The following is a 25137-nucleotide window of genomic DNA, read 5'->3' on the forward strand; positions in this document are numbered from 1 at the left end:
GGAAAAAGGACAAGGTAGTGTTTTCCCATGCCCCCAGAGTCCTTCATCAGCCATCCCATGGAGACTACTTCAGTTCCATGGTTGGAGTAATCCTGTGAACCCCTAAATCTGTAGCGGGGAGCCCATTGGAGTTGGGTTGCCCACTAATGCTACATATGCGCTACAGTGATGTTTTGAAATAAGTTCTTCCAGAAGAGATCTTCCTAAAAAACTTCTTTCGTAAGAGCACATCCACGCACAAAAAACCAGATCAAAACATAGATCTCCTCTTTCGATAGAGAGCATTCACATAACCCCTGCTCTTTTGAAAGAACGGGCCAGGGACTGAAAAATTCAGTGCCATGAAGACTGCTCTTTCGGGGGGGCAAAAAGGGCCCGTGGAGCATCCACACACACTTTTTTTTGAAAGACGCTTCCGAAAGAAGGTGCTTTTGCTGACCTGGGGGTGGAAGAGGTCTTCTGGAAGAAGAGCTGCATTCTTTTGATTTCGGACTGAAAGAGTTCACTTTGTGTATAGAAAAAGGGTTGGATTTTCCTAAAGAACTTGCAGTGTAGGTGCAGTCTCCAGTGTGTATCCTGAATCCAAATGCAGGCCACTCCCTTGCACAGCATCAACACCTTGTTACCACTGGTGAAAGGATCTCTGGTGACAGCGGTGGAGCTGGATTTGCCTGTTTGCCTGTGAATGCACATGAAACTTCTCATGGAATTGTGAGAGCCTAGTGAACAAAAGCTACATAAATGACAGCTACACAACCTAATGTTGTTCCAAGAAAAAGCTGTCTGATCTTGACTGTGAACTCCTTGAAATATGTTAACTGTGTGTGTCTGAGCATCCTGGTGATTGTCAACACATAACTTCTCTAACATCATAATGCTATATATCATGCAGTCACCTGGCTGGGAAAGATTGTCTGCTATCCGCTCTTGCTACCTATGTTTGCTTTCTCCTTCCCACCCTGTTTCTGCCTTGATCATATGACTGTTACTGTTTTATTCCATGTAATAAGTTTTATGGAATGACACTGAATTTGTGCATAGTACCACTGTAGATTATACTAAGATTTCCTCTGCTGCTTCCTCTCTTACAACTACTGCTCTTCCATATGCATGTATTGCAATCAAATACATTGCTTTGGATTTCTTGGTTATCTCCAGCAGCAACGAAGGGTCCTGTGGCACCTGATAGACTAAGAGAAAAGTTTTGAGCATGAGCTTTCGTGAGCACAGACTCACTTCATCAGATGCTGGGCTCACGAAAGCTCATGCTCAAAACTTTTCTGTCAGTCTATAAGGTGCCACAGGACCCTTTGTTGCTGTTACAGATCCAGACTAACACGGCTACCCCTCCGATACTTGGTTATCTCTGTATGTTCTCTTCTCTCCATCTATGCCAATCTATTATATGGTGTTTCTAAGCAGGGTGTTGTGAGGCATCTTTACTTTTGTCTTTTATATCAGATATTAGTGTATTTTATATTTCTGTGTTCTTTTGTTCATTTTAGGGCCATTCTGCCATGGAGAAGAGAAGATTCTTATTAAAAGATTGTGGGCTCAGATTATCATTTATTGACACCAAAAGACCTTTCTTAATTTATGCCAGATGATGATTTGGCCAAGTTTCTATCTGGTATGTTTTAAATATATATTTTAAATATATATTTAAAATAGGTTAAAATCATGCTGCTCTTTCATGTGGAACTAAGGAAAGTTGAAATTACTTAGGAATAATGAAGTCAGTATAAAATTAGAGGTTCAGGCAAGGACAGTGATGCATAGTTTGTAAGTTTCAGTTGCATCTGTATTTTACAGAGTTATCTGAAAGTGGTAACAGATCCAATATCAAGAATAGAGAAGTGAATGGTGAAAAGATAATATCATTGTGTTCCGGAAAATGGGAGCCAGTCTCTACTGATTTTTATCTTCTCTTCCTGCATCGATGAGGAGAGATTTAATTACTAGCGTAAGAAAGTAACTGTTTGTCGCCATATAGTTATTATATTCTTATTCCTTTACATTTCTGGAGGAGGAAAAAGGAGGGAGGCAGGGCATTCTGGCTACGTCTACACGTGAAGCCAACATCGAAATAGGCTATTTCGATGAATAACGTCTACACGTCCTCCAGGGCTGGCAACATCGATGTTCAACTTCGACGTTGCGCGGCACCACATCGAAATAGGCGCTGGGAGGGAACGTCTACACGCCAAAGTAGCACACATCGAAATAAGGGTGCCAGGCACAGCTGCAGACAGGGTCACAGGGCGGACTCAACAGCAAGCCGCTCCCTTAAAGGGCCCCTCCCAGACACAGTTACACTAAACAACACAAGATACACAGAGCTGACAACTGGTTGCAGACCCTGTGCCTGCAGCATGGATCCCCAGCTGCCGCAGCAGCAGCCAGAAGCCCTGGGCTAAGGGCTGCTGCCCACGGTGACCATAGAGCCCCGCAGGGGCTGGAGACAGAGCATCTCTCAACCCCCCAGCTGATGGCCGTCATGGAGGACCCAGCAATTTCGACGTTGCGGGACGCGGATCGTCTACACGGTCCCTACTTCGACGTTGAACGTCGAAGTAGGGCGCTATTCCGATCCCCTCATGAGGTTAGCGACTTCGACGTCTCGCCGCCTAACGTCGAAGTTAACTTCGAAATAGCGCCTGACGTGTGTAGCCGCGACGGGCGCTATTTCGAAGTTAGTGCTGCTACTTCGAAGTAGCGTGCACGTGTAGACACAGCTTCTTTGAGCCATTCTGATTTTTAATTTTTAAAAATGTAGTTTCCTGTTTCCAAAAACCAGAGAACAAAAATGCAGGAATTATAGAGGATCTCAACTGTTTTATGTTCTTGATTTGGTCAGTTTTTGTTACATTAAATAGTTTTAGAGCAGAAGCTGGTGATTGTTCTCAGATAATTGCTCTTTCAAGTTTCTTTGGTACAGCAGGTCTGCCGTACATTGTTAGTGTGTTGGCTCAGATAAGTCTGGCCTGTCACATTTGCTACTCTGGTATCAATTACCTGTTCTGCTCAATTCATCCTGGGGTGACAAGCCAGTGTAGAAATTTCTACAAGGAGCTAGTGGGGAAAGGAAAATTTGAGAAAGCTCTTCCATTACTAACAGGTGTGTTCATGAGTCTGATCCTTTCTCTGAAATCATTGGAGCAATTCCCATTACCTTCTGTGAAACTGCATAGTGAGTCTCTTAAAATAGCTGTTTCTTTCCCTGCCTCCCCTTTCCTGCTCCTGCGTATCATTCTTTATACCCAATCCATGCTTCCTACTATCAAGAGCAGCGTTGGGCAACCAAGACAAGTGAGTGGATTGTGTGAGTGGCCCTCCTTTGTCTCAGTGAGCCATGTGATTGGCAGTGGTGGGCAACCTGCATCCCAGGGTCCACTGGAGTTCCACCTGTGGCCCATGCATCCCCCCGTCTGTTCTCTTCTCCCATGTGCATCTCACACACTGGGATACTGGAGCCTCACGCTTCCTCCCTCTTCCCCTCCCTATCAGCACTTTCAGAGCACTGTGCTTCATCCTACTCCTCTCCCTCCCTACCAGAGCTTGAACAGTTGTGAGCTGCTGATTTGTGGCATTCAAGCTCTGGAAGGGACGGAGAGGGGTGGGACAGAGTGGAGCTCTAAAAGTTGTGGGAGTGAGATGGAGGTGTAGAAGTGAAGGGCTCCAGTGCTCAGTGAATGGGGGAGGAGGGAAGAGAGGGCATACACAGGCCGCAGGTAGCCCAGTACTGATCTAGAGTCTTGGCTTCGCCTTCAGTTTATGAAGAGGACCTTTTGCTGGCTAAATGGGTTGGAAAAATTTGACGCTGAATCCCATAGACTGGTGGACTACGTTAAAGCTGGTATATACTTATATTCCATCGTCGAACACTGTATTGGGATGGCCATAAATAGTGTGTCATTAATTTCAACAGCCAGGAATTACATGCTACATTATGCAAGAATATCCAAATAAACCACCCTTTTCCTGAGCTGAGCAGTCTGTCAGAAGTGTTAGGACTGGGAACATAAAAATAAACACACACAATTGTTTATTTACGATGCCAGTATTTCATAGCCTTTCTTCTAGTTAAAATTCATATCCGTTTGTAAGCCATGTTCTATTTTCATATCTGAAATACAGCAAACATAAAAGGTGATAAAAAGGGATATGCATTGGAAGTGCTAAATGTTAGATCACAGACTATATTATGCATATTGGGAAGGAAAGTAACTGCAAGTAGCAGGAAGACATGTGATCCACATAAGGGAAGTGGTCCAGGGCTGCATATATACCATGGAACTGCTAAATTAGTTGTAACATTTGCTCTTTTTTAAAAAACCTGCATGGGGTAGTGAAAGATTGTGGTTTGAACTTAATTAAATTTGGGGTTCTTGTTTGGTAATTATAGTTATTATTATTTAGGAATTACTCCCACCCTTTTCTTGTGCACACTACAGATGAGTATTTCAGTACATGAACATGAGAAATGTGTAATAATATAAAATGAATCCAGCACTTATTAAAATTGTTTGTTTTATTTTATTTTTATTCTATTTGTGGTATAACCTTGCATGTTGCCCAGTGGTGAGTCTTCAAATTGATCAAGTATGAGAAGGCCTTATTCTAATGCATATGCACAAGTTGGCAGCATTATGGTTTTTGATGGAATTTTCAGCTCTCAATTTCATGACTTGTTTGATTAAATCTCAACCTTATAGTGGCATTAGCATAGTTTCTTGGATATACCAACATTGCATTAAAGCATTTTCCTCAGTCATCAAAAGAGCAGTTAGCACTATTTCTCCTCCAATTCATAACATTGATATCAAAGTTTCATTAAAAAGTTTTTCCACCTGAAAAGAGTTCAGTAAATTCTAGTGAATTTTATTAGCATACATAGGGGCATTACTTCCATGGGACTTGAAAGCCTTATGTAGGTTCTCTCAAACCCACAACTTTGCATTGGGTAATATAGTTTTGTCAGCTCTTTTTAAAGAAGATTGAGAATTAATATCAGTCAAATACCTTCTCATGTAGGACTTGAGTGGGTCAAATAACAGTGCCTCAAATAAATCTGTTCAGTTCATGGCATCCCAAAAGACAAATCTCTGAGTCCCTTCTTAACAAAGGATTGGAAAATCATAGTGTAGGATTCCTGAAATCAGAGGCATTAATTCTAATATAGGTATTGTATAGGGGATAGACATGCTATATCTCACGTAGTTATTTGTATCACGGTATTCATCTCTCTCAACATCTCCTTTGATGGCTCCTCTTCCTCCCTCTACTGCTCTATTTGTGTGTCCCTCCTGTTCTGTCTTCTCTCTTTATGACTGGAGACCCCATCTGTTTAGAGCTACTGTATTCTAACACAGAGGATTCCCAAATTGGAACTGCTTACTCTTAACCTCCCCTCTTCTGCCCAGTCTCACTTGTCTCTTAAACTTGCTGTTGGACATCTTGTATCACTATCTGAAACTTAGCCTGGCCAAAATGGAATTTATTTGTCCTGAGCCCTCCTGTGTGCCTCTCTTCTCTGTAACTGTTGACAACTTCACTGTCCTTCCTGTGACTTGGGCAGTCACAGTCTTAGTGTAATCTTCTTTCTCCTTCTCTTTTTCCACTGTCGATAAAACTCTCTGTGCCTTGGTCATCTCTTGCCTTGATGCGGTGGTGTGGGGTTTTGTTTTGTTTTTTTTTGTTTTATGTTTTTTTTAAACCGTCTTTTATTTATATCTTGGGTATTTTTGTTATGTGGATTATTTTTTTGTTTGCAAAAATACACTTCCTGATTTTTGTATAATACGATACTGCTGAGTTTCTGATTTGGTCTTTCTAGTCATTCAGCCTTCTGTCGCAGTCATACTTGCCTTGTTGTTTGGAAAAGTCCTTAAACTCTGCTTTCTTCCAGGAATACTTTATTCCACTTTGTTTCATTTACTCATAACATCTTTTCACTGTGTCTTCCATAAATGGCTGTGGTTTACCTTATCTTTGTTCTGTCTAGTTTTTATGATGTTAGTTCTTCTGGACAGGAAACATGTTTTACGCAAAGGAAAGACCTGATCTCTCAAATATTTTTGTATGTATTTAACTCAATTTACATGAACAGTTGTGGTGCTCTGTAAAGCCATTCACATCAGTAACATTAACCACTGGCATAATCGATTGCACAATATATATATATATATATATATATATATATATATATATATATATATATATATATAAAAATATAAAAGTAGCATGTAAATTGATGATTTTTTTAAATGTTCATTATTTTAATGCTAATGAATACCCAGAGTTTTCTTACCCCTACGTTTCTTTTGAAACAAGGTCTTGAGGAGACTTACTGGTTCCCTGAAGGTCTTTGTAAGGCATCACTAATGAATCACAGCAAATTCCACAGAGCTTCAAAATGCATGCTGCATTGCAATAAAAAGAATAACTAGAGGAAAGGAGTCTCATAGTCCAGAGCAACAGATTTGGGCTAGTGACTGCAGAGGTAAAAACAGTGGTCTAGATGTTCAGTCCTGGGCTGGATTCTGGGCTCAGACACCCACTTCCTTCACTGCGTTTCAGAGCCTGGGTTCCAGCTGTAGCCCAGACATCTTTATGGCCTTTTTTTAGGCCAGCAGCTGACGCCCCTTAAGTCTGCATTGTTTTACCCAGTGTCTGAGACTCGCTCGTGGGGTCTTTTAATGCAGGGTAGATATAAACCTTTTCAGAACTTTCATCATCAGCCTTCACCTTAGACTTTGTTCTGGACTCTGCGTTGAGTCCCAATTGTTTGATTAACATATGCAGTTTTTAAAATCAAAACCAATAACAAAAAAAGATTTTTCAAGAAACATGTTTGAAAGCAAGTATGTCTCGTGCTTGTTCACCGTTGTCCTCTCCTACCTATTTCTCCACTTTGTGTTTGTCATTCCTTGCTTGAAATATTTCAGATTTCAAATTTCTTGAAGTTGGAATGTTTTAATTTTAAGTGGCAGGACTTATACATTGTGACACTTCAGTAATACACTAGATGAAGAGAACATAATTTTATCTTAAAGAAGAGCAAAATATACACTTATAAATTTACTAGAAGATTTAACCAGCATTGCTTGGGTCCTCTGGGCAGTGGGCTGGGCCCATGGGGGCGTGCAGGAGTCAGGGCTTGGAGGGTGAGGAAGTGCTCATGACTGGAGATTGTTGTGTGTGGGATGCTGAGTCAGAACTAGGGGGGTGAGAAGAGGTTCAGGGGTGGGGGTTCTGCAGGAACTACAGGGGACTGTGCTGGTGGGAAGCTTACCTCCACCCCTTCCCCCGATGGCCTAATGGGGTTATAGCTGTCCTGGTACCCATCTCCGGCCCCTGCTGCTTCTCTGTGGTCATTACACAGTGTAACTCTTCCTGCTAGCAGCCCCATCCCTTTCTGTGCTTTGAAAAACAATTGCATTCCAGGTGCATCTCATTGTCCTGACACAACCAAACCCTTACCTTTCTTTAAATTGCTATAAGCGGAAGCTGCATACCAACTTTGGGGGTCCTTGCTTTTACCATTTATGGGGAGTGGACAGACTTGCTTGTTTGCCCACAGACAAACTCTCTAGTAGATACAGATTTAAAATATAGCATTTCCCCCCACGTAACCCTGTTTTCCATGGTTAATTAATAGTAGTAAGCCATGTGGAAAAAGTGTATTATGCTTAGATATGAAATAAGTGGTGGTTCCTGGATCTGCCAGCAGAGATTCCTAGTTGTAAAGATTAATATGGAGAAAGGCAAAAGTAAAGGAAGGAAACAAAAGGATGAATTAGCCTGGGAGCTTGGTTGTTGTGAAAGAAGTCAAAGGTAGTGGAGGGAAGAAGAGAGAACAAAGCTGCCTGGAAGTTGGGCAGAAAAAGTACAGAACCTTTAAAGTGAGGTTGAGTAGGTGAGGTAGTAGAAGAAGAAGGATAGTAGTGGTACGAGCATGGAAGGAAGGTGATTTGAGCATAAACTTTTTGGATAGTGACCACGGCAAGGATTAATGGAGGCCAGGGGCACCATTATAGAAACTGAAGTCAGAGTCCACCATGGCTTGTCTGTTTTGGGGACATTGTTTGTAAATGGGACCTATCTTTAGATGACATGTTGCCCTTAATGTAGTGACTGCTGCTTTTTTTTTTTGGTGCCACATTGACTATGTTAAATATGAATAACCAGACTGCTGCTATTTCATATTTTGTCTAAGGCTCCTTGAAAAATGTTTTCCATTTAAATAGAAGATGGTTTTGAGCCTTTAAGGGTATCCCAAAAGGTAGCAGAAGGTTCTCTGTCTTAGTCAAGGCCATAGATTAATTTAATTAAAACAATAATTAAATTAGTGTTTCATTCTCACTTCTGGATTAAGGTTAATGTTTTCTTGAACTCTTCAGGCTCTTTCTTGTCTGCAGTGCAAGGTTTTATCTGCAATAATTTGCTATGGTTCTTATGGGGAAACCGGATGCCCTTTATCGATTTTGGACGGAAGGGATATTCATTATCTAAACTGTAGTGGCATTTCTGAGCCTCTCAATTACAATTTTTTTAATAAATGTTTTACTCATGATCCTTCTGTTGTTCAGCTTAGTATCAAGGCTGCCTTAGCAGGGACTAGAAGATAGAATGCTCATTTATTTCTGGAGGAGTTATCTCATCTCCAGCTCAATCCACCATTGTGATCCAGCCTCTTATGAGAGAGTGTTGAGAAGTGGTTGGCTTTCTGGTGTACATTTTCTTATTGCAACTCCTGTTTTGGAACACAGCAGAATGATCATGGGAAAAAAATGTATGAAGAGTACATGGTGCTTGGCAATGCCAGTGTGGCTCACCAAGTGCTAGAGTAATGCAGAGAAAATGTATTTCCTAACATGTGTCTGAGGAAAGAAATGGAAAACTGAACAAGATAAGGATGTTTTGGCTTGTATTTAGGAACATAAGGCATTGCGTGCTTCCTATCTCATATATCCCAGTTTGATTTGCTTGGCTGAAGAATTATTTTCATTATGGGCCTATGAAAGTGTGCGTGTGTGTGTGTGTATGAGATGGGGAGAACTGCAGTTTCCCAAGTTACCACCTTTGCTCACGTGGTGAATTTAATTTGCTAATACTGTGCTTTCTAGAGAGACAGAGGGCCAGACACACTTGAACTTCGGAGTATAGAAGTATTGTCACTTTCTGAGGTTGGGGAATAACTGTGACAATGGTGACAGTGGCTTAAGGGAGAAATGCTTTAGTAGCAGAGATTTGTAAAGGGGCATTCAGTTGTTGTTTTGCATTCAGCTTCATACAGCACTTAATTCAGACCACCCCTCTTCATTCTGAAAGTAAGCTTCTTTGTTCTTGCTCAGAATTGAATTCCATTAAAGTACAGTATATATCCAGGTTGTGTACCTCCTCGTCATGATATTGCTTTTCAGGGAGACTATTTAAGTAGCTTTAAATTTTCAGCTGAGAAAGGGGTCATGGAGCCTTTGTTGATGAAATGTATTTTGACATCAGCATGAAGCCAAGTATTTCGGTATTGTTTCATGCTACAGAGAGAACTCTTCCTGTGTTCACATCTTAACTGTCTAGTGTGATGATCCAAAGTCCATTGAAATCAATGTGAGTCTTTTCAGTGTCTGCAATGGGTTTTACATTGAGCCTAAACAAGGGTCATGTACCTTTTTTCTGAAGTCTGTGGGAATGGGAGGGACTTCAGAAAGGTCCTTCTCACTTTGTAAAAGAGACATTTACACAGTTTACTGGTTATGTTAAAAGCAAAATTAAACATTACCCACTGATAACAATGCATCCCAGCTGTGTTTTCTTTGTTGGCTTTCTTCATCATTTTGCTGTCCTCCTTACCTTATATTAATGCTTATGTTTGAGTTTTAAAATGCATTTTAAAAGCTTTTCTGGCATTCTTTGCTCAAACCAAAGGATGATTACATGTCAAATATACTGGATGCCGGTACCTTTTGGTTGTTACTCCAAAAGATTTATGGTGGACACTGCTGACCTCATAGTTTTGTTGAAAATTAAAGAAATTAGAAACACTTGTTTTCCTGACAATGGAAGCTTAAAAGAAAATATTAACTAAATGAGCAAATAGAATAAAAATGTGCAGCAAATCAGCATATCTGGTTTTGAGTTAAAAGATAGTAAAATAATTGTTTCTGACCTTAGTTAAAAGAATCTAACTTGGTTTAGGAAGCTAATACTTGGATTTATGACTTCTGATTTCTCTGCTCTGAATCCCTCCTGTAATAGAGCAATTTCAAACAAAATTTGTTTTAAATAGAGATGTTACTAATGGCTTCGCTCCCCGGTTCTACATGAGCACCTGTGTTGGTGAAGTATTTAACTGAGAATGTTTTGGTCTTCAGTCTAGAAAAACACTTAAGCACATGTGTAAACTGAAGCTTTTGAGTAGTGTCACTGATATCTTCTCAGTGCCTAGAAGCCTTTGCATGAGGTACTTTATGCAGCCTTCACTCTGGTCAAGGGAACTCCAGCTCCCATGACTTCAGTGGGATTAGATGTGCACATTCTTCAGTGCTTTTGCAGAGACCTCCGCACTCTCATTTGAAAGCTAATATTTTTTTATGAAAGAAACAGAATTCCTGAGTGCTAATGATTCTCAGTGATTTTTTTCTGTATATAATGTATCATCTGCAGCCCTCCCTGCACCAACATCCCAGAGCTACCACCAGAGCTCTCATCTTGAGTTCTTGTTCTTGACTGCCACTGCCACCACAGTCTTGACTCAAATGAACACACCATTTTGGCTTTAGAAGACCAGTGGTCCTTTCCAACCTTTTGAACCACTGTTCTCTGATCCTTTAGCAATTGGCAGTTTGCTGAGGAGGTCCAAGGGGACAGCTCTGGTGGCAGTGGGTGCTCTGTGAAAGGACTGAGCAGCCAAGAGGCTTGTGCAAATTATGTGTGTTTTGCTTTTTCTTTGATTCTGCCTCTGGTCTGGGAATATAACAGATACAGTTTCCTTGAGCAGGGAGACAAGGAATCCAGGAAACTACGTAGTGCCTAAACCCAGATTTCAGCAAATAAGTTTTGCCTTTTGGGTGCTCAAGTCCCTTATGTTCCTGTTTGGAGCTGTTCTACTGTGAATAGATAAATGAAGAGTGGTTGAAGCATGGGGTCTTGACTCAGGGTGTCCTGCCTCCCAGGTGGATGACCTAAATGCTAGTCTACAGAGTCATTTCCTCCTCTTCTCTCTCACCTCGTGTGACTATTTAAGTATTTATCTACAGTAACGAGTGACAACCTAGGCTAGTGAGTGAGCCAGCTGAGTGACCCTCCTTCATCTCATTGCTCTGCAAAGTCATCGGAACTAAGAAGGTGTCCCAAGATAGGGTAGTTTTTGCTAACTACACTTGTATACCTAGAATTTGTGGGGTGTGCTGACTGAATGCAGAAGAAATGCATGGCTCACACAACGTTGTGTTCAATCAGCGTACACCTCACTTCATGTGCCCTTGCTTTAAGTATCTATCACATTTGTAATACCAGTAGGAAACAAATCCTATGCAAATGAAAACCAGCAGAATTTGTGCCTGAGAAACTGCAAACAAAATGTCTTCTGGGCCACGTACAAAACCTGATTGGTTGCAGGTTGCCCTCCACTTATCTACAGTCAAACAGATTCAGCAGGACAGATGGAGGCTCCGTTAGAATATTTCATAGTCTCAGGGGCTAGAACCTTCTCCAGAGAGATGGGAGACCCGTGTTTGAATTTCTTTCCCCTCTGCTATGCAAAGGAAAGTTGAACCTCAGTTTCCTACTTTGTGAGTACTCTCACTACTGGGCAAAAAGTTATTAGGTTATCACCACTGGTACAAGGGCACTGGACAATCTCTGCTGGAATATTATTCCAATTCTGGTGTCTACAATTCAAAACGGCTATTGATATATTGGAGAGGGTTCAGAGGAGAACTACAGAAAGAGAAAAAGATTGGAAAATATGCCTTACACTGATAAACTCAAGGAATTCAATCTATTTCATTTAACCAAGAGAATGTTAAGGGGTAACTGGATTAAGCTTATATATTTCTACTCAGGGAATAAGTGTAAAGGGTTCTTCATTTGGGAAGGGAGAAATATAGCATAATCCAATGGCAGAAACTTGAAGCTCTCCCATTTCAGATTGGAAATAAGGCATAAGTTTTTATCAGTGAAAATAACCATGGGAACAGTTTACCAAGGGTCATGATGCATTCTCCATTACCAACATCTTGAATATCAAGATAGGGTGTTTTTCTAAAAGCTATACTTTAGGAATTATTTGGGGGAAATGTGGACTGTTTTATGCGGGGGGCAGCCTAGAATCTGACCACCACAGTGGTCACTTCTGGCCTTGGAATCCATGAGAAATCATGGCTGGCACTGGCTGTTTCATGAGGTGTAAAACAGGAACCTAACTCATTCCCACAAGAAATTATGTAGGCATTTAGTTCAAGAGAGTGGTTTCTAGTTGTGGATACCTACCAGAGGTATCGCCTTCCTCTCACCTGGACTTAGGCACTTATATTGGAGAAAGGGGTGAGGACTTGTCAGCATCTCCCACTGACAAGCTTAAGCAGGGAGCCATCTACTATGCTACTGTAAAGCCCATGGAACCTGGTCATTGCCAGAGTTGGACTGAACCTGGGAGCTTAGGGGTAAGCTTATGAGCCTCCTACCACATGAACTAAAAGCCAACTGGCTGCAGAGCACACTTTACTTTCTATTCTCAGTGGTCTCCATGCCTCTCAGTCATACTATCTTTTGTGCATTGTATTCTGAACTAACTCTCTTCCCATTCATCATATAGGAACCCTAGTTTTGTGGATCACAGTATTCTTCCTATGATTTTCAAGGTACCTTATGTGATGTTGTCTGATAGAAATATTTAGCTGATTTAAAGTTGGCGCAAGGCCTGATGGGGTTAACCATCCCACAGACTGAATGACCTAGTTTATATTTTTAAAGACTTCTTGGGAAGATGTGTAAATGGTAATTGGACTATTGCCTTAGGTTAGGATAGAACTTTGAAGTGCAAACTTGCATTGTTAGAGCAGTAGGATGGTAGGCATTTGCTCAGTTTTCGTGATGTGAATAAACTATACTTGTCTGTTATAACCTTGAGTCAAGATCTGAAGGGAATATTAATATTGATGATGAAACTTGATTGAAGTAGTATTATTATTTGTATGTCTCTGTATGTGAACAGTTTGATGGATGAATTATCTTGTTTTAATTGCTGTGATGTTTGGGAGACAGGTTCCATCAAAAATCTTTTGTGCTCTCCCAGCACAAGGGGACACTGCAAAGGTTTAATGTTCCTCTGGACAGGATCCTTATTTTTGTCACATCTGATTGGATATTCATTGGGAAAAGCTGCAAGTCATAGAAAAATAGATCAGAGGATATCCGGATGCCTCTTTTTAATGGATGCTGACTTAGGGTCTCAGATTTGTTTGAGGTTTCAGAAAGGGAAGCCTAACCCACAAGGACTAAGATCCCAGTCATTGGCTGGAATCACCCTGGATATGGAGTATAACCATGGACTAAATTCTAAAACAACTCTTGCAGCTGTAGTCCAGAAGCCCTGAGACCACTGACAAGGGATAGTGAAGTCTCTGCTTTACCACCTTAGCTGAGAGCCAGTTGAGTTGTAGCTCATGCGATAGACATGTGGCTTTAGCCTGTAAGGTCAGAGGTTCAATGCCACCTGCCAATGACTAGATTTAAGTAGCTTTACATGAGGGTGAACTGCTGGAGGATCTCTAAATAGCAGGATACAGTTCCTCAGCTGAGGAAAGTATGTAAGCCAGAGGCACTGAGATCACTGGTAAGGGAGAGTGACCTCTGGCTCTCAGCTCTGGCTATAGAGCTGACTTCCCCCTCCTTTGCCAGTGGTCTCAGTACCTCTGGGTTATTAACCTGTAAAACCATGCATCTGGTCCTTTGGGACTGGAAGAACTTTATTTGGCTGGGGTGTCTGGGTGGTGGCCTGTGGTGAGGTACTTTGAAAGGGCACTGAGTGGTTTGGGATTGTGATTGACGAGCAAGGTAATACTGCAGATGTTTTATGCTGTCTTGTGAATATAATAATTGGAATAACCACCAGTTTTAGAAATTGACTGTCCCATTTCTTGCAGTGCACCCTAATGAGTGACCTCAGATTCTTCCCCAGCATCTTGCTGTATCACCCATTAGATGCCCCAATATTTTGTGTGCAGTGTCTAAGTCCCATCAAGTATTCCATTGAGGAGGTCCTCAAAGTAAAGGCCAAATTGCAAACTGTTTATTTCCAGGGGTGAGCCATTGTGGAAGGCAGTAGTGCAATTTGTATGAACAGGTCAACAGTATGAGCAAAGGGCTCTCGGTCTAACTGCAGGCTAGCTTTTGTTGAGAGTTTCCAAATTTACAGTGTGTTTAAGTTTTGCAGCTCTGTGTGTGTGTGTAATATATATAAATACATTTTGTTTTTAACATAGAAGATGCCTTTAAATTAAGGTAGCTAAATTAACTAAGAATTTGCAAGTGATAAGTAGTATTTGTATTGCAGCAGGTTATTGTAACGGCTCACCTACCTCATATATCTATGTGTTTTTTTGTTTTGTTTTTTGTTTTATAGGTTATGCAACACATCTTTGAAGCTGTCCTTATGTAGATGAAACTTGCAGAATCAGCACTCCATTTTGGAAGCCATCCTTTTTGAGAACATATGGGATTTTCCAAGACAGCTTCCGTCTGGGCTACATATATTACTTACTCCTAAATACATCAGAGGACAATGAGGTCTTTTTATTTTTTGTATATTTTCACGTTATATACAGAAGTATCTTCTGTTTCATTTTGTTCAATGGGAAAAACTTGAGCAACACCTATTGTTGCTTTTTTATTTTTACAAGATTTCCCTTAATGAAACAAATCTTCTTGAAACATTTCCACGGTACATTTATTTTAAAATTTGTGACTGAGTCAGTATATTCATTTCAGTATATTTTAGCTGTTTGGTTTGAAACTGCCTTTTTTGAATGTCAAAATATATAATAATGTAAGGAATTAAATTATTTTAAGTTTGCAGAAAATAATTTATATGCATCAGAAATATTTTATGACTCTACATGGCTCATTAATATAGCAGTTTAACGGTACTAATATGAGGCATTGCATTAATTGTTGCATACAGTTGTTATCAAATGACTTGCACAAACAGTGTTTCAGATGCCGGGGACCTAATCATAATAACCACAAGTGTCCTGTGTGCAAACAAGAAAATGAAATTCCTTTGATTGTGGATAAGCAGATGAACTTGCTTGCTGTTTTGGAAGTAAGGACTGATCATAATGAAAGTTGGAATGGAATTTTTTGCCTGAAGAAGGGGAAACTATGCAGCTTGCTTTTTGGGGTGATAATAATGACTTTAGTGATGGCATCATACATATTGACTGGAGCCCAGCATGGCCTATTGTTGATACCATTGCCATTCCATTATGGAGCTTTTACAGGCAATTCAGACTTAATGGACAATGAAAGCCTTAGTGATATGAAAGACCATTATCAGCCTACTCAAATTAATATTTCATATGTAAAGGATTACCCCAGCATTAAATTAATTATAGATACTATTACTTCTAAGATTGAGTTTATGACCAGAAAACGTCCAGATTTAGAAGACCTGAAGAAACAAGAGCTGCATGTAAGTATAAACCTAAACTCCCCCTGAAACTGTGATTTGTTCATTTCAAGTATTCTGGGCTGGATCCTCAAATAAAGTAAAACAGTATAGCACACCAGTTGAAGATTTGTCCATATATATGCATAGTAGCAAAGCCAGGCCAGCCAGCTTCAAGAGGGTATTAGAAGGGAGATATGTAACCTCTAGAACGCTAAAAGCCCTTTTCACTATCAGCTGAGGAGTTACCACAGGCCAATTTGGGGTGAAGCCAATTAAGGGTTGCCTGGGAGCTTCTTAAACTGCTTCTGTTGAGAATACAGACACAGCTACCTCTTTGCTCCTGTTGTGATCAGGTTGGAGGGTGGGGGAAGAGACAGACAGACAGACAAGGTTTTATTAAGCTAGTGACAGCATAGGAATAAGCACCTCCAGAGGGAAAGACTTTTTCTTCCTTGTAGGGGAAACAGACAAGCCTGTGTGTCTGTTAGGGAGGAGACTGGTTACCCAGTGCAACAAATAGGGGTTGATTTACCTCAAGCTGATCTTGCTGAGCCTTGAGGCTGGAAAACAAAGTGTCTTGTCACTATATGCACAAAGAGAGAGACAGATGGACAGACAACTGTTGATCCACAGGACAATGGTGCACGTGTGAGAGGTCTAATTAAGTACCTGACGAATCCACTTATGGATGACCATTCTAATTTGAGAATGACATAGCTTGTTACAAATTTCACCATGTTCTCTGATCTGGAGCCCAAGGTTACAGCATGTTGCTTTCTTCTTTCTTGCTTCGCTTCCATCCTCTGGATCAAAGCTGCTTCATGTCAAACAGAAACCTGGGTCAGATATTCTATCCAGCTCCTTCCAGCTTTCTGCATTATGCTGGGTGATGTCATGTAATTTTTGCACAGAATGTGGTACCACAGAAAGGGCAATCCCACTTTCTATAGCTGTTTTGAATTTTGCTATACAAAATATTCTTGGGGTTTCAGTTGCCTTCCATTCTCCTGACATAATCACACCATTGCAACCTCCTCTTCTTCATAATCATTTCTAAGTGTGTCAGGTCTGCATGTCCCAGCACTTCTGTGTTTTGGCATTTTATCCTTTCACTTTATTTTCAAGATTTTGTTACAGGCATTTCATATGGAAACTACAGAGTCTCCTGACATGCCTAGCATATGTAATCCATGTTTCTGAACCATAAAGCAGGAATAACAGCATGCCCGTCTCCTAAATTTGCATTTTCACCTTAGTTAATAATTTTCTGTTATTCCATGCACACATAAGTGTAATAAATTATATTTGAACCATAGGCAAAAGAGATGATCTGAGCATCTGAGACAAGAAATCTGACAGTCTTTGATGAGTAGTACAGTTACACTGAACTCATTTTTTGTAGCTTTATTCAAAATAATTTAGAAGAGTTAGTCAGATTGCCAAAACATTTCCCTGATAAATAAAAAGCAGCCTTCCTTTAATAGCTGATTGCAAATGTGCTGCCCCAGAAATCAAGCAATTGCTATTCCATTCACTCAGAATTTCAGAATTAAAAATTGGAAGTTAATTTGATCTGAGTATTTTATCTTCTGTTAATTCAGTGTTCCTAATTATTATTCTTTGCTGTCTTATTTTAGGGATTCCTTAAATTAAATATTACTATAGAGTCCCACAGGTGTGGTAGAATATAGCTGCACTCACTTCATAAATATCAGGTCTGATCCTAAGAGGGACTGAGTACTCTCAGCTCCTGTTGAAGTCAGTGGGCCAAATTGGGAAGTCTTTTACTTTCAATAATGTCAGAAATGGGACTTATCCCTGAATGCAGACTTGAGTTAAACCTGAGTTAGCATTTCAGGAATTGGCTGAATAGAGGTTGGAGTTGCTCAATTTGTGGTCAAAGTATAGCACTTAAGCGAGAGTCATACAGGTCCTCTGGTTAGACCAAATATAGGTAATAGCAGGAAGTGGGTTTTTAATGTTATTTTTGCCCTCGGTCTTTTCCTTCATTAACCCCTCTCCACCACACCCAAAGAACTTCTGGTGTTGGGTGATAAAAGGGAAAATATATTCAATGTTATACTTAAATATTTCTGGGCTGAGTTGTTTCTTTAGGATTTAAGCCAGTCCCCAATTATATCAGTTGGGAGCCTTTCCATTGTCTTTGACAGAAATTGAATTGGATTCTGAAAGTGGTGGTAGCCATTGCGGGGATACAGAGGGGCATATTCCCCAGGGGACCTGTGAAAGGTATTGCATGACTCTTTCTTAAGTGCTGTACTTTGACCACAAATTACTGGGATTGATCACATTATTTACATATTCAGGAGGAAATATCGCTCCTCTATAGGGATTACTGTAGGCTTGTGTTTTGCTTGAAATCAGACTAGATGATCAGAGTTGTCCCTTCTGTCCTTAACATCAATGAATGTATGAGTATTTTCCCTTTTCCACCTAACTCTGCACCTTTTTTCCACCTCATGCAGTTGTGCAGGATCTGACTCCAGTTTGGTCAACAGAGTTATATCTTTACTGCGCAATTATACGTGAAAAAAAGGAAGAAAGGACTGTTCGATGATAGTAGTTACTTTTTGTTTAGTAACTGTGTTAAATAGGAAGGTGTCCTTATAAGCTATGCTGCTGCCTTGACTGAAATTATTGTTCTTTATGTTGCAGATGTTTTCAGTAATTCCTAATAAATTCCTCCCAAATAGCAAGAATCCTTGTTGGTATGAAGAATATAGAGGAAATACTACCATGGATCCTTACACAACAAACTCATATGCATTGTATTCAAAACGTTTTCGGACAATATTTGATTACCTCAGGAAGGTATTTTGGAACCATTTGTATCATTATAAGGACAAGCACTATCGGCTGCGTTGTCTTCCTCATTTTTACATAATAGGCCAGCCAAAATGTGGAACAACTGATCTTTATGACAGACTCAGGTTACATCCTGATGTTAGATTTTCAGCTATTAAAGAACCTCACTGGTGGACAAGGAAGCGATTCGGTGAGTAAACATATATTCTAAGATGAAAAATTGCAGCTACTGAAATGGAAGCATAACTCTTCAGGGTTTCGTGACTTTTTCAAATTATGAGTAAGCCCCACCCCCACGAACTTTTGATACAATGATAGCTAGAGGAGTTTATATGTGGAGGAGGGAGAAATACCAAAGAGCAGAAAATGACAATATTTAAATAAGGGATGTGTATAAAAAAAGGGGGAAAGGACAACCCAGGAAATTATAGACACAAGAAGCTTAATTCTGGTACCCAAAAAGACCCTGGAGGAAACAATCAATATACAAGCACTTAGAAGAAAATAAGATAATCAGCAGCAGTTAATGTGAATTTGTGAAGAACAAATTATATCAAACCAAACTAATATCCCTTTTTTGACAGGCTAATAAGATTTGTGGATGGGAGGGAAGCAGTAGATATAACATAGCTAGATTTTTAGTAAGACTGTGGTACTGTATTATATGATCTTCTCTTAAACAAATTTAGAAAAATACAGCCTAGATGGAGCTACTATAAGCTTGATGCATAAGTGGTTGGAACACCAGACTCGGAGTCTATGGTTACACTACAGTGCTCTGTCAACAGAAGTCACTGTTGGAAGAGATTTCCTGTTGACGGAGTGTGGCCACACACAAAAGCCAATCGGAAGAGCTCATTGCTCCAGCGGCAAAGCAGCCGGGCTGCCTCGACGCTCTTTCAACAAAACAGGCATGCAGAAGCACAGCAGACAAGGCTGCCCATTGTTGTTCATGCCCTGTTTGTTAAGAGAGGCCCCCGGGGGCATTTACACAGCTTTTTTGTTGAAAGAATCTGTCAACAGCAGTATTCTTCCTCGAAGGTTTGAGGCAGAACGCTGCCAGCAAAAGTGCTGTGTTTTGTAGAGATACTGTCGACAAATCCCATTTTGTGTGTGCACACTCCACGAGTTTTGTTGACAAAACCAGGGTTTTACTGGCAAAACTTTCTAGTGTAACCGTAGCCAGAGAGTAATTATCAGTGGTTCATAATCAAGATGGAAAGGCATATTGAGTAGGAACCAACAGGGATCTCTTTTGTCTGTTTCGATTTAATATCTGCATCAGTGATTTGGATAATGAGATAGAGAGTATGCCTATAAAGTTTGAGTTACATTAAACTGGGAAGGTTGTAAGTGCTTTGAAGGACAGGATTAGAATTCAAATGATTGTGATAAATTGGAGAAATGGTCTGAATTAAATGGGATGAAATTCAGTAAGGACAAATGCAAAGTATTTTGCCTAGGAAGGAATATCAACTATACAAATAGCAAATGAGAAATTACTGTCCAGGGAGAAGTATTAAAGAAAAGGATCTGGGTATTATAGTGCATCACAAGCTACATACCAATCAACAATGCAACATTGTTGAAAAAAAAACACAAAAAAAGAGCAAGCAGGTCAAGGATATATTAGCAAGAGTGTTGCATGCACCACAAAAGCAGTTCTTTCCCCTCTGTTCAGCACTGATAAAGCCTCAACCTGAATATTGTATCCACTTCTGAGAACTACACTTTAGGAAAGAGGTAGCTAAAATTGGAGAAAATCTAGAAGAGAACAACAAAAATGATTAAAGGTGTAGAAAACATGATGTATGGGGTAAAACTGGGTTTGTTTAATCTGTAAAAGAGAAGACTGAAGGGGTCATAAATCTTCAAATATATAAAATTATATGTGTTTTATAATGAGGATGATGATGAATTATTCTGTCTGTGCTGGAGGCAGGATAAGAAGCAATGGGCTTAAATTGCAGCAAAGGAGATTTTGGTTCAATATTAGAAAAAACTTCCTCAGTGTAAAGGTAGTTAAGCGTAGGAATAAATTACTGGGGAAGGTTGTGGAGCCTCTGTTAGAGGTTTTTAACAGTTTAGACCAGAGGTTCTCCTACTGTGGTCCTTGGATCACCAGAAGTTCACAAGCTCCATTCAGGTGGTTTGTGGATAGTCCCCTGTAAGGTGCACACTTAAGCAGCCACACACAAGAGAATAAAGGGCCACACGCCTAATTAGAGCAGCTGTGTAAGTGTGGCTCCACTAATTAGGTGCCTGGATCCTTGAGAAGATGCACGTGTAAGGTGGGTTGATGGCCTTGAGAGAAATAAGGGATATGCTGAAGGGACCAGTGGGATGAGAGGAGGAATAGGTGGGAGGGGCAGTAGGATGATAAGAGGGGGAGTGGGGAATGTGGGGCATATATGGCTGTGGGATCCAGAGGAAGAGGTGACTGTCCTCAGCTCCAGAGCTGCGGCTGCTGGGGAGCAGCAGCCCTTCTTCCCAGCCTCAGCTTTCTGGCTGTTGTGGTGGAAAACAGACCCCTCTCTGCTTCCAAGATGGAGTGGAAGCTGCAGCCATTGGGGAGATAGGGAGAGATCCTACCTGTTTCCCAGCCTAGGTTGGTGGCTGCTGTGGAAACAAAAAATATCAATTGTTGCTAAGATTTTTTTATATCACACTTTTATCCAGAGCACTTTCAAATAGTGATCAGGACAAACAACATTTGGCAAAATCATTAGGTGGACCACTGAGATCGTCAACAATTTTAAGTGGACTACAAAAAAAATTGAGAGCCACTGGGTTAGATGAACATAAGTCAGGGGCAGTCCACCCAGGACTTAGTCCTGCCTCAGTGCAGGGACAGGACCAGATGATCTACCAACGTCTTTCCCAGTCCTGTATTTCTATGATTCTGTGATCACACTTCTTACTTTGATTTAAAAGGCCATGCTTTCATGCTAATGTATTTATTTTACTGGAGTTTTATATCACTCACAGGGAAATGGTTACCAGTCCTTTTTAGATGTTATTTATTTTCTCCTTTAAACTTTTTGGAAAAGCAGTCAGTAGTGAACATCCAACAGGTCTTCATTTGTGAGTTGTAGCTCAGTAGAAAGTTGATTCAGACTTAAGCCAAGTTCACTCTACAGAATTAGCTTGACCTAATTTGTGCAGCCATCAGAATAATTACATTCCATTGCTGGTCCTTGTGTCAGAGGTGCATGTTCTCTCCAGGAGTACTTGACTCAATTGTACTTTCAGTGTGGGACACTTCCTGAAAACTAGCAACGAACAGCATATACCTCAACTTACATTGCATTATCCTACATTGACCTTGCATCTAGGTTGATCATTGATGTAATGAGGCAGTTACATCAGCAAGAACAAAATTTAAGCATAGATACTTCTATAGTTAGGTCGATGTAAGCTGCCTTATGTCAGCCTAACTCTGCAGTGTAGATCAGCCTTTAGAGAAACTGAATTCTCGTGGTTTAATAACACTGAAATTTTGTTTAATGTATCATAGATGGCTTATTTATATAAATATCCTTGAGTGAAGCCTGAATAAAACCTGAGTTGGGATTTCAGTATTTGACTGCATCCGTCTGGCTAAATATATAATACTGACCACACACATACATAAGAAGAGCCCTATGTGTGCTTATAAAAATATTTTGTTTGTATGTATTCACACAAACACTTAAGAACTGGAATGCAAAGAAGTGAAAAAGGCGATAGATAGATGTCTTTTCCACCTAAGTTGTTCTTTCTGTTAATAAATTAAGTACGTTATTTATGGTATTTGTATTTCTAAAATGTGTCCACCAGATATTTTAAATGCACAGTCATTTTAGGAATTACAGTACAAGTACAATGTCATGAATAATTTTCCCACACCAACTTAGACATAATAGGAAAGAAACAATTCCTTCCTTTTCAGGAATGACTGGGTGAACTTCTATGGGCTGTACAAAGCAGGAAGTCAAAGCAGATGACCATAATGTATTCTCTACTGCTCTTGAAAATATATTAAAATCAAATTAATTCTTCACAGTCAGCCCACAGGCAAAAGCCTGGAAATAAATGATAAGCCTTATGTTAACCTGATGCGTTAATAGTCTCAAGTTCTGCCTCCGTGGAGGGAGTAAATTTCAGATCCTAGAACCTTCCACTGAGAATACCCTGCTTCTGATCTCCCAGATGTTTAAATGTAGCATGTCAGCCAAAGTATCTAGCTGATTTTTGTCTGCTACAATGGTGTATTTGGGAGAAATAGGGCCCAATTCACAGGTGACATTATGTTAGATTTCCTTACACTAACAAATTCTCTTACACTCAGATTCGCAAAGATCTAAATTAACATAATTTATAACCGAGGAGCTAGGACATGTAAATCAAAGTAAGGCCAGAGCAGCTTCTTAGGGCTTGCCCTTACTAACTTGTAGAGTGAGAGAGATGAATGCAGAGACTGGCAGAACACACCCGAGGGAATGGGGAAATTGAAAGAGTTTCAGGAGCAAGTGGAGAGAGTGGGCACAAAAAGGGAAAGGGAGCGGAGGATACTTAAGAGGGGTTGGTGATACTGAAAAGTTCAAGGATACCATGTGAATGTAAAGGAAGAAGTAGCATATTGGTTACAGGTTTTGCTATTGGCTTTCAGAGCAATTGGATTTTGTTCTCAGGCCCACCAGCGTAAATCCAAACCAAAGTGACTGTCGTTTAAACTGGTGTAAATGAATAGAATCTGGCCCTCTATGTCCATTTCAAAATCTAAATGTGGAAGAAATATCAAACTATTCAATCTGGTTCTACTTAGAAATTTATGTATTATCCACAATCTTGAATCTCAGTTACTTCATAATTAGTTTTCTAACTTAGTGCTGTGAACCTTGGCTTAATCCTCTGCTTTTATATAATGCTGTAGATTTATTGATGCCAATGGAGATTTGCTGATTTACTCTGGCTGGTCTGGCTCTGGAGTTTTCTTTTCTAGCTGCTTTTCTACTCATTAGTATTTTCCTTTTAGGAATAATTCGTCTGCGGGATGGATTTCATGATCGCTATCCTGTGGAAGATTACCTTGATCTATTTGACTTAGCTGCACATCAGATTCAGGGTGTGTTACAGAGTCATGTAACCACAGGGCACAACAAGATGAACCACATCATCATTGGTACTGCAAATACTGCTTATGAAACTATGTCAATGGTATTCAATTTGTTGTAGCATTTACAGTAATGGTAACATAAGCTTAGTCAGAGAGTTGTGTCAGGGTAAGTTAATCGTAACAGAGGCGTTAACTGACATCAGTGGTCCTCTACCTGTGCATTATTTGTTTTCCTGTGGAGGCAGGCTGCTTTCACTGACTTAAATGAATGTGGTGTGTCTGGCAAGATCGCAGTATTGTGTCATATGAATGTCTGCCGTTAAAGATATCTGTAGCTATTCCTGCAGTTAATATTACAGTCTGCAGTACTTTCACAGGTGAAACACTTAGATAAACTCCATTCAGTAATTTAAAGTAACAGTTGTACATTTTTGAGTACTTTTACCTTATGTTACAGGTTTTTCTAGAGCTCATGTTTTTTCCCGTAGTCTCAGTTCCTGTATTCCTAAGGCTAATTTGGATCTCACTAAGTTTTCAGGAAAAGTTCTGAATTATCATGTTCATTTAAATTCATTTTTTTATGACCTCAGTAAAAACAGTCTAGTCTAGAAACAGTCTAAATGACGAATGAAAATCAAGTTTCCTTAGGATGCTGCATTGTTAAACTTCAGAGTATTGAAAAAAAGGAAATTTAATTAAAACTATAAATATTCCTTTTAGTTTTATCATGTAAATTGCATTTTCAAATTCTAACCATCTTCGAATTATACCTTTATTACGTAATATATTTTCCTCAAATAAAACAGTAGATCTTTAGAAGAGCTTATAGAATATACTGCTTATCTAGCTGCAGGCACTCTAAGCAGGATTGATTTATTTATGATCATTAATATGATAAATTCACAAGAATGTTTTATGAGAGCATGACATAATTTGATTCCATTAGTCTCAGAATAAGGACATTGTAAATTTATTCTTTAATGAAAGTAGATAGTTTAATAATCCAGCATGTGCTTTAAATCCATATGAAAAATTAGTATATTTCTGATTGAGCTGTGGTAATTTGATATATCAATGGTGCAGCTATAACAGTGATTAATTCAATATATGTCGAATAGGGTATCCTCTTTACAGGTACTCTATTTGTGTTATGTGTAAAGAGACACTGTCAAGGGGGTAGGAATTAATTTCTTTTCACTTTTTGTTACTCACAGACATCCTGTTTAGCTTCCAAACACACACTATACTGAATTTACCATATAAAAATCACCTTTAATATAAAGTTCATCTTGCTTAACAAGTAAACTGATGACATATATACAAAAATAAACCTGAAGCCCCAATTTCTCTTTTCAGAAGAGTGACATTGAGAATATCGGTATACAAGTCCATTTTCTAATGTCGTCTATGGTCTTTTAGTAAAGTACGAGTCAGGAACTTAAAGGAACTGATAAATGCTTATTTAGTATGGATGCTTTGGCATTTTATTTTTAAATTCAAAAACTTTATTGGATTTTTTTTCCAAAATCAGGGTTCA

General features: G+C 39.7%; 1 protein-coding gene across 3 annotated transcripts in view; it reads left to right on the plus strand.

Annotated features, from left to right (window-relative positions):
* The window catches only part of CHST15 (carbohydrate sulfotransferase 15), an 87607-nt gene that overhangs the window by 41449 nt on the left and 21021 nt on the right, over nucleotides 1–25137 (plus strand). For all 3 annotated transcript variants that reach the window (XM_074999721.1, XM_074999722.1, XM_074999723.1), the window contains 3 exons: nucleotides 14630–15697; nucleotides 18353–18692; nucleotides 23520–23666. In XM_074999721.1, the coding sequence (XP_074855822.1) occupies nucleotides 15158–15697; nucleotides 18353–18692; nucleotides 23520–23666 (1027 nt within the window). In that variant the 5' untranslated portion in view covers nucleotides 14630–15157. The remainder of the gene's footprint in view (nucleotides 1–14629; nucleotides 15698–18352; nucleotides 18693–23519; nucleotides 23667–25137) is intronic.

Source organism: Carettochelys insculpta, chromosome 7 (assembly GCF_033958435.1).
Source record: "Carettochelys insculpta isolate YL-2023 chromosome 7, ASM3395843v1, whole genome shotgun sequence".
NCBI classification, from domain to species: domain Eukaryota; kingdom Metazoa; phylum Chordata; order Testudines; family Carettochelyidae; genus Carettochelys; species Carettochelys insculpta.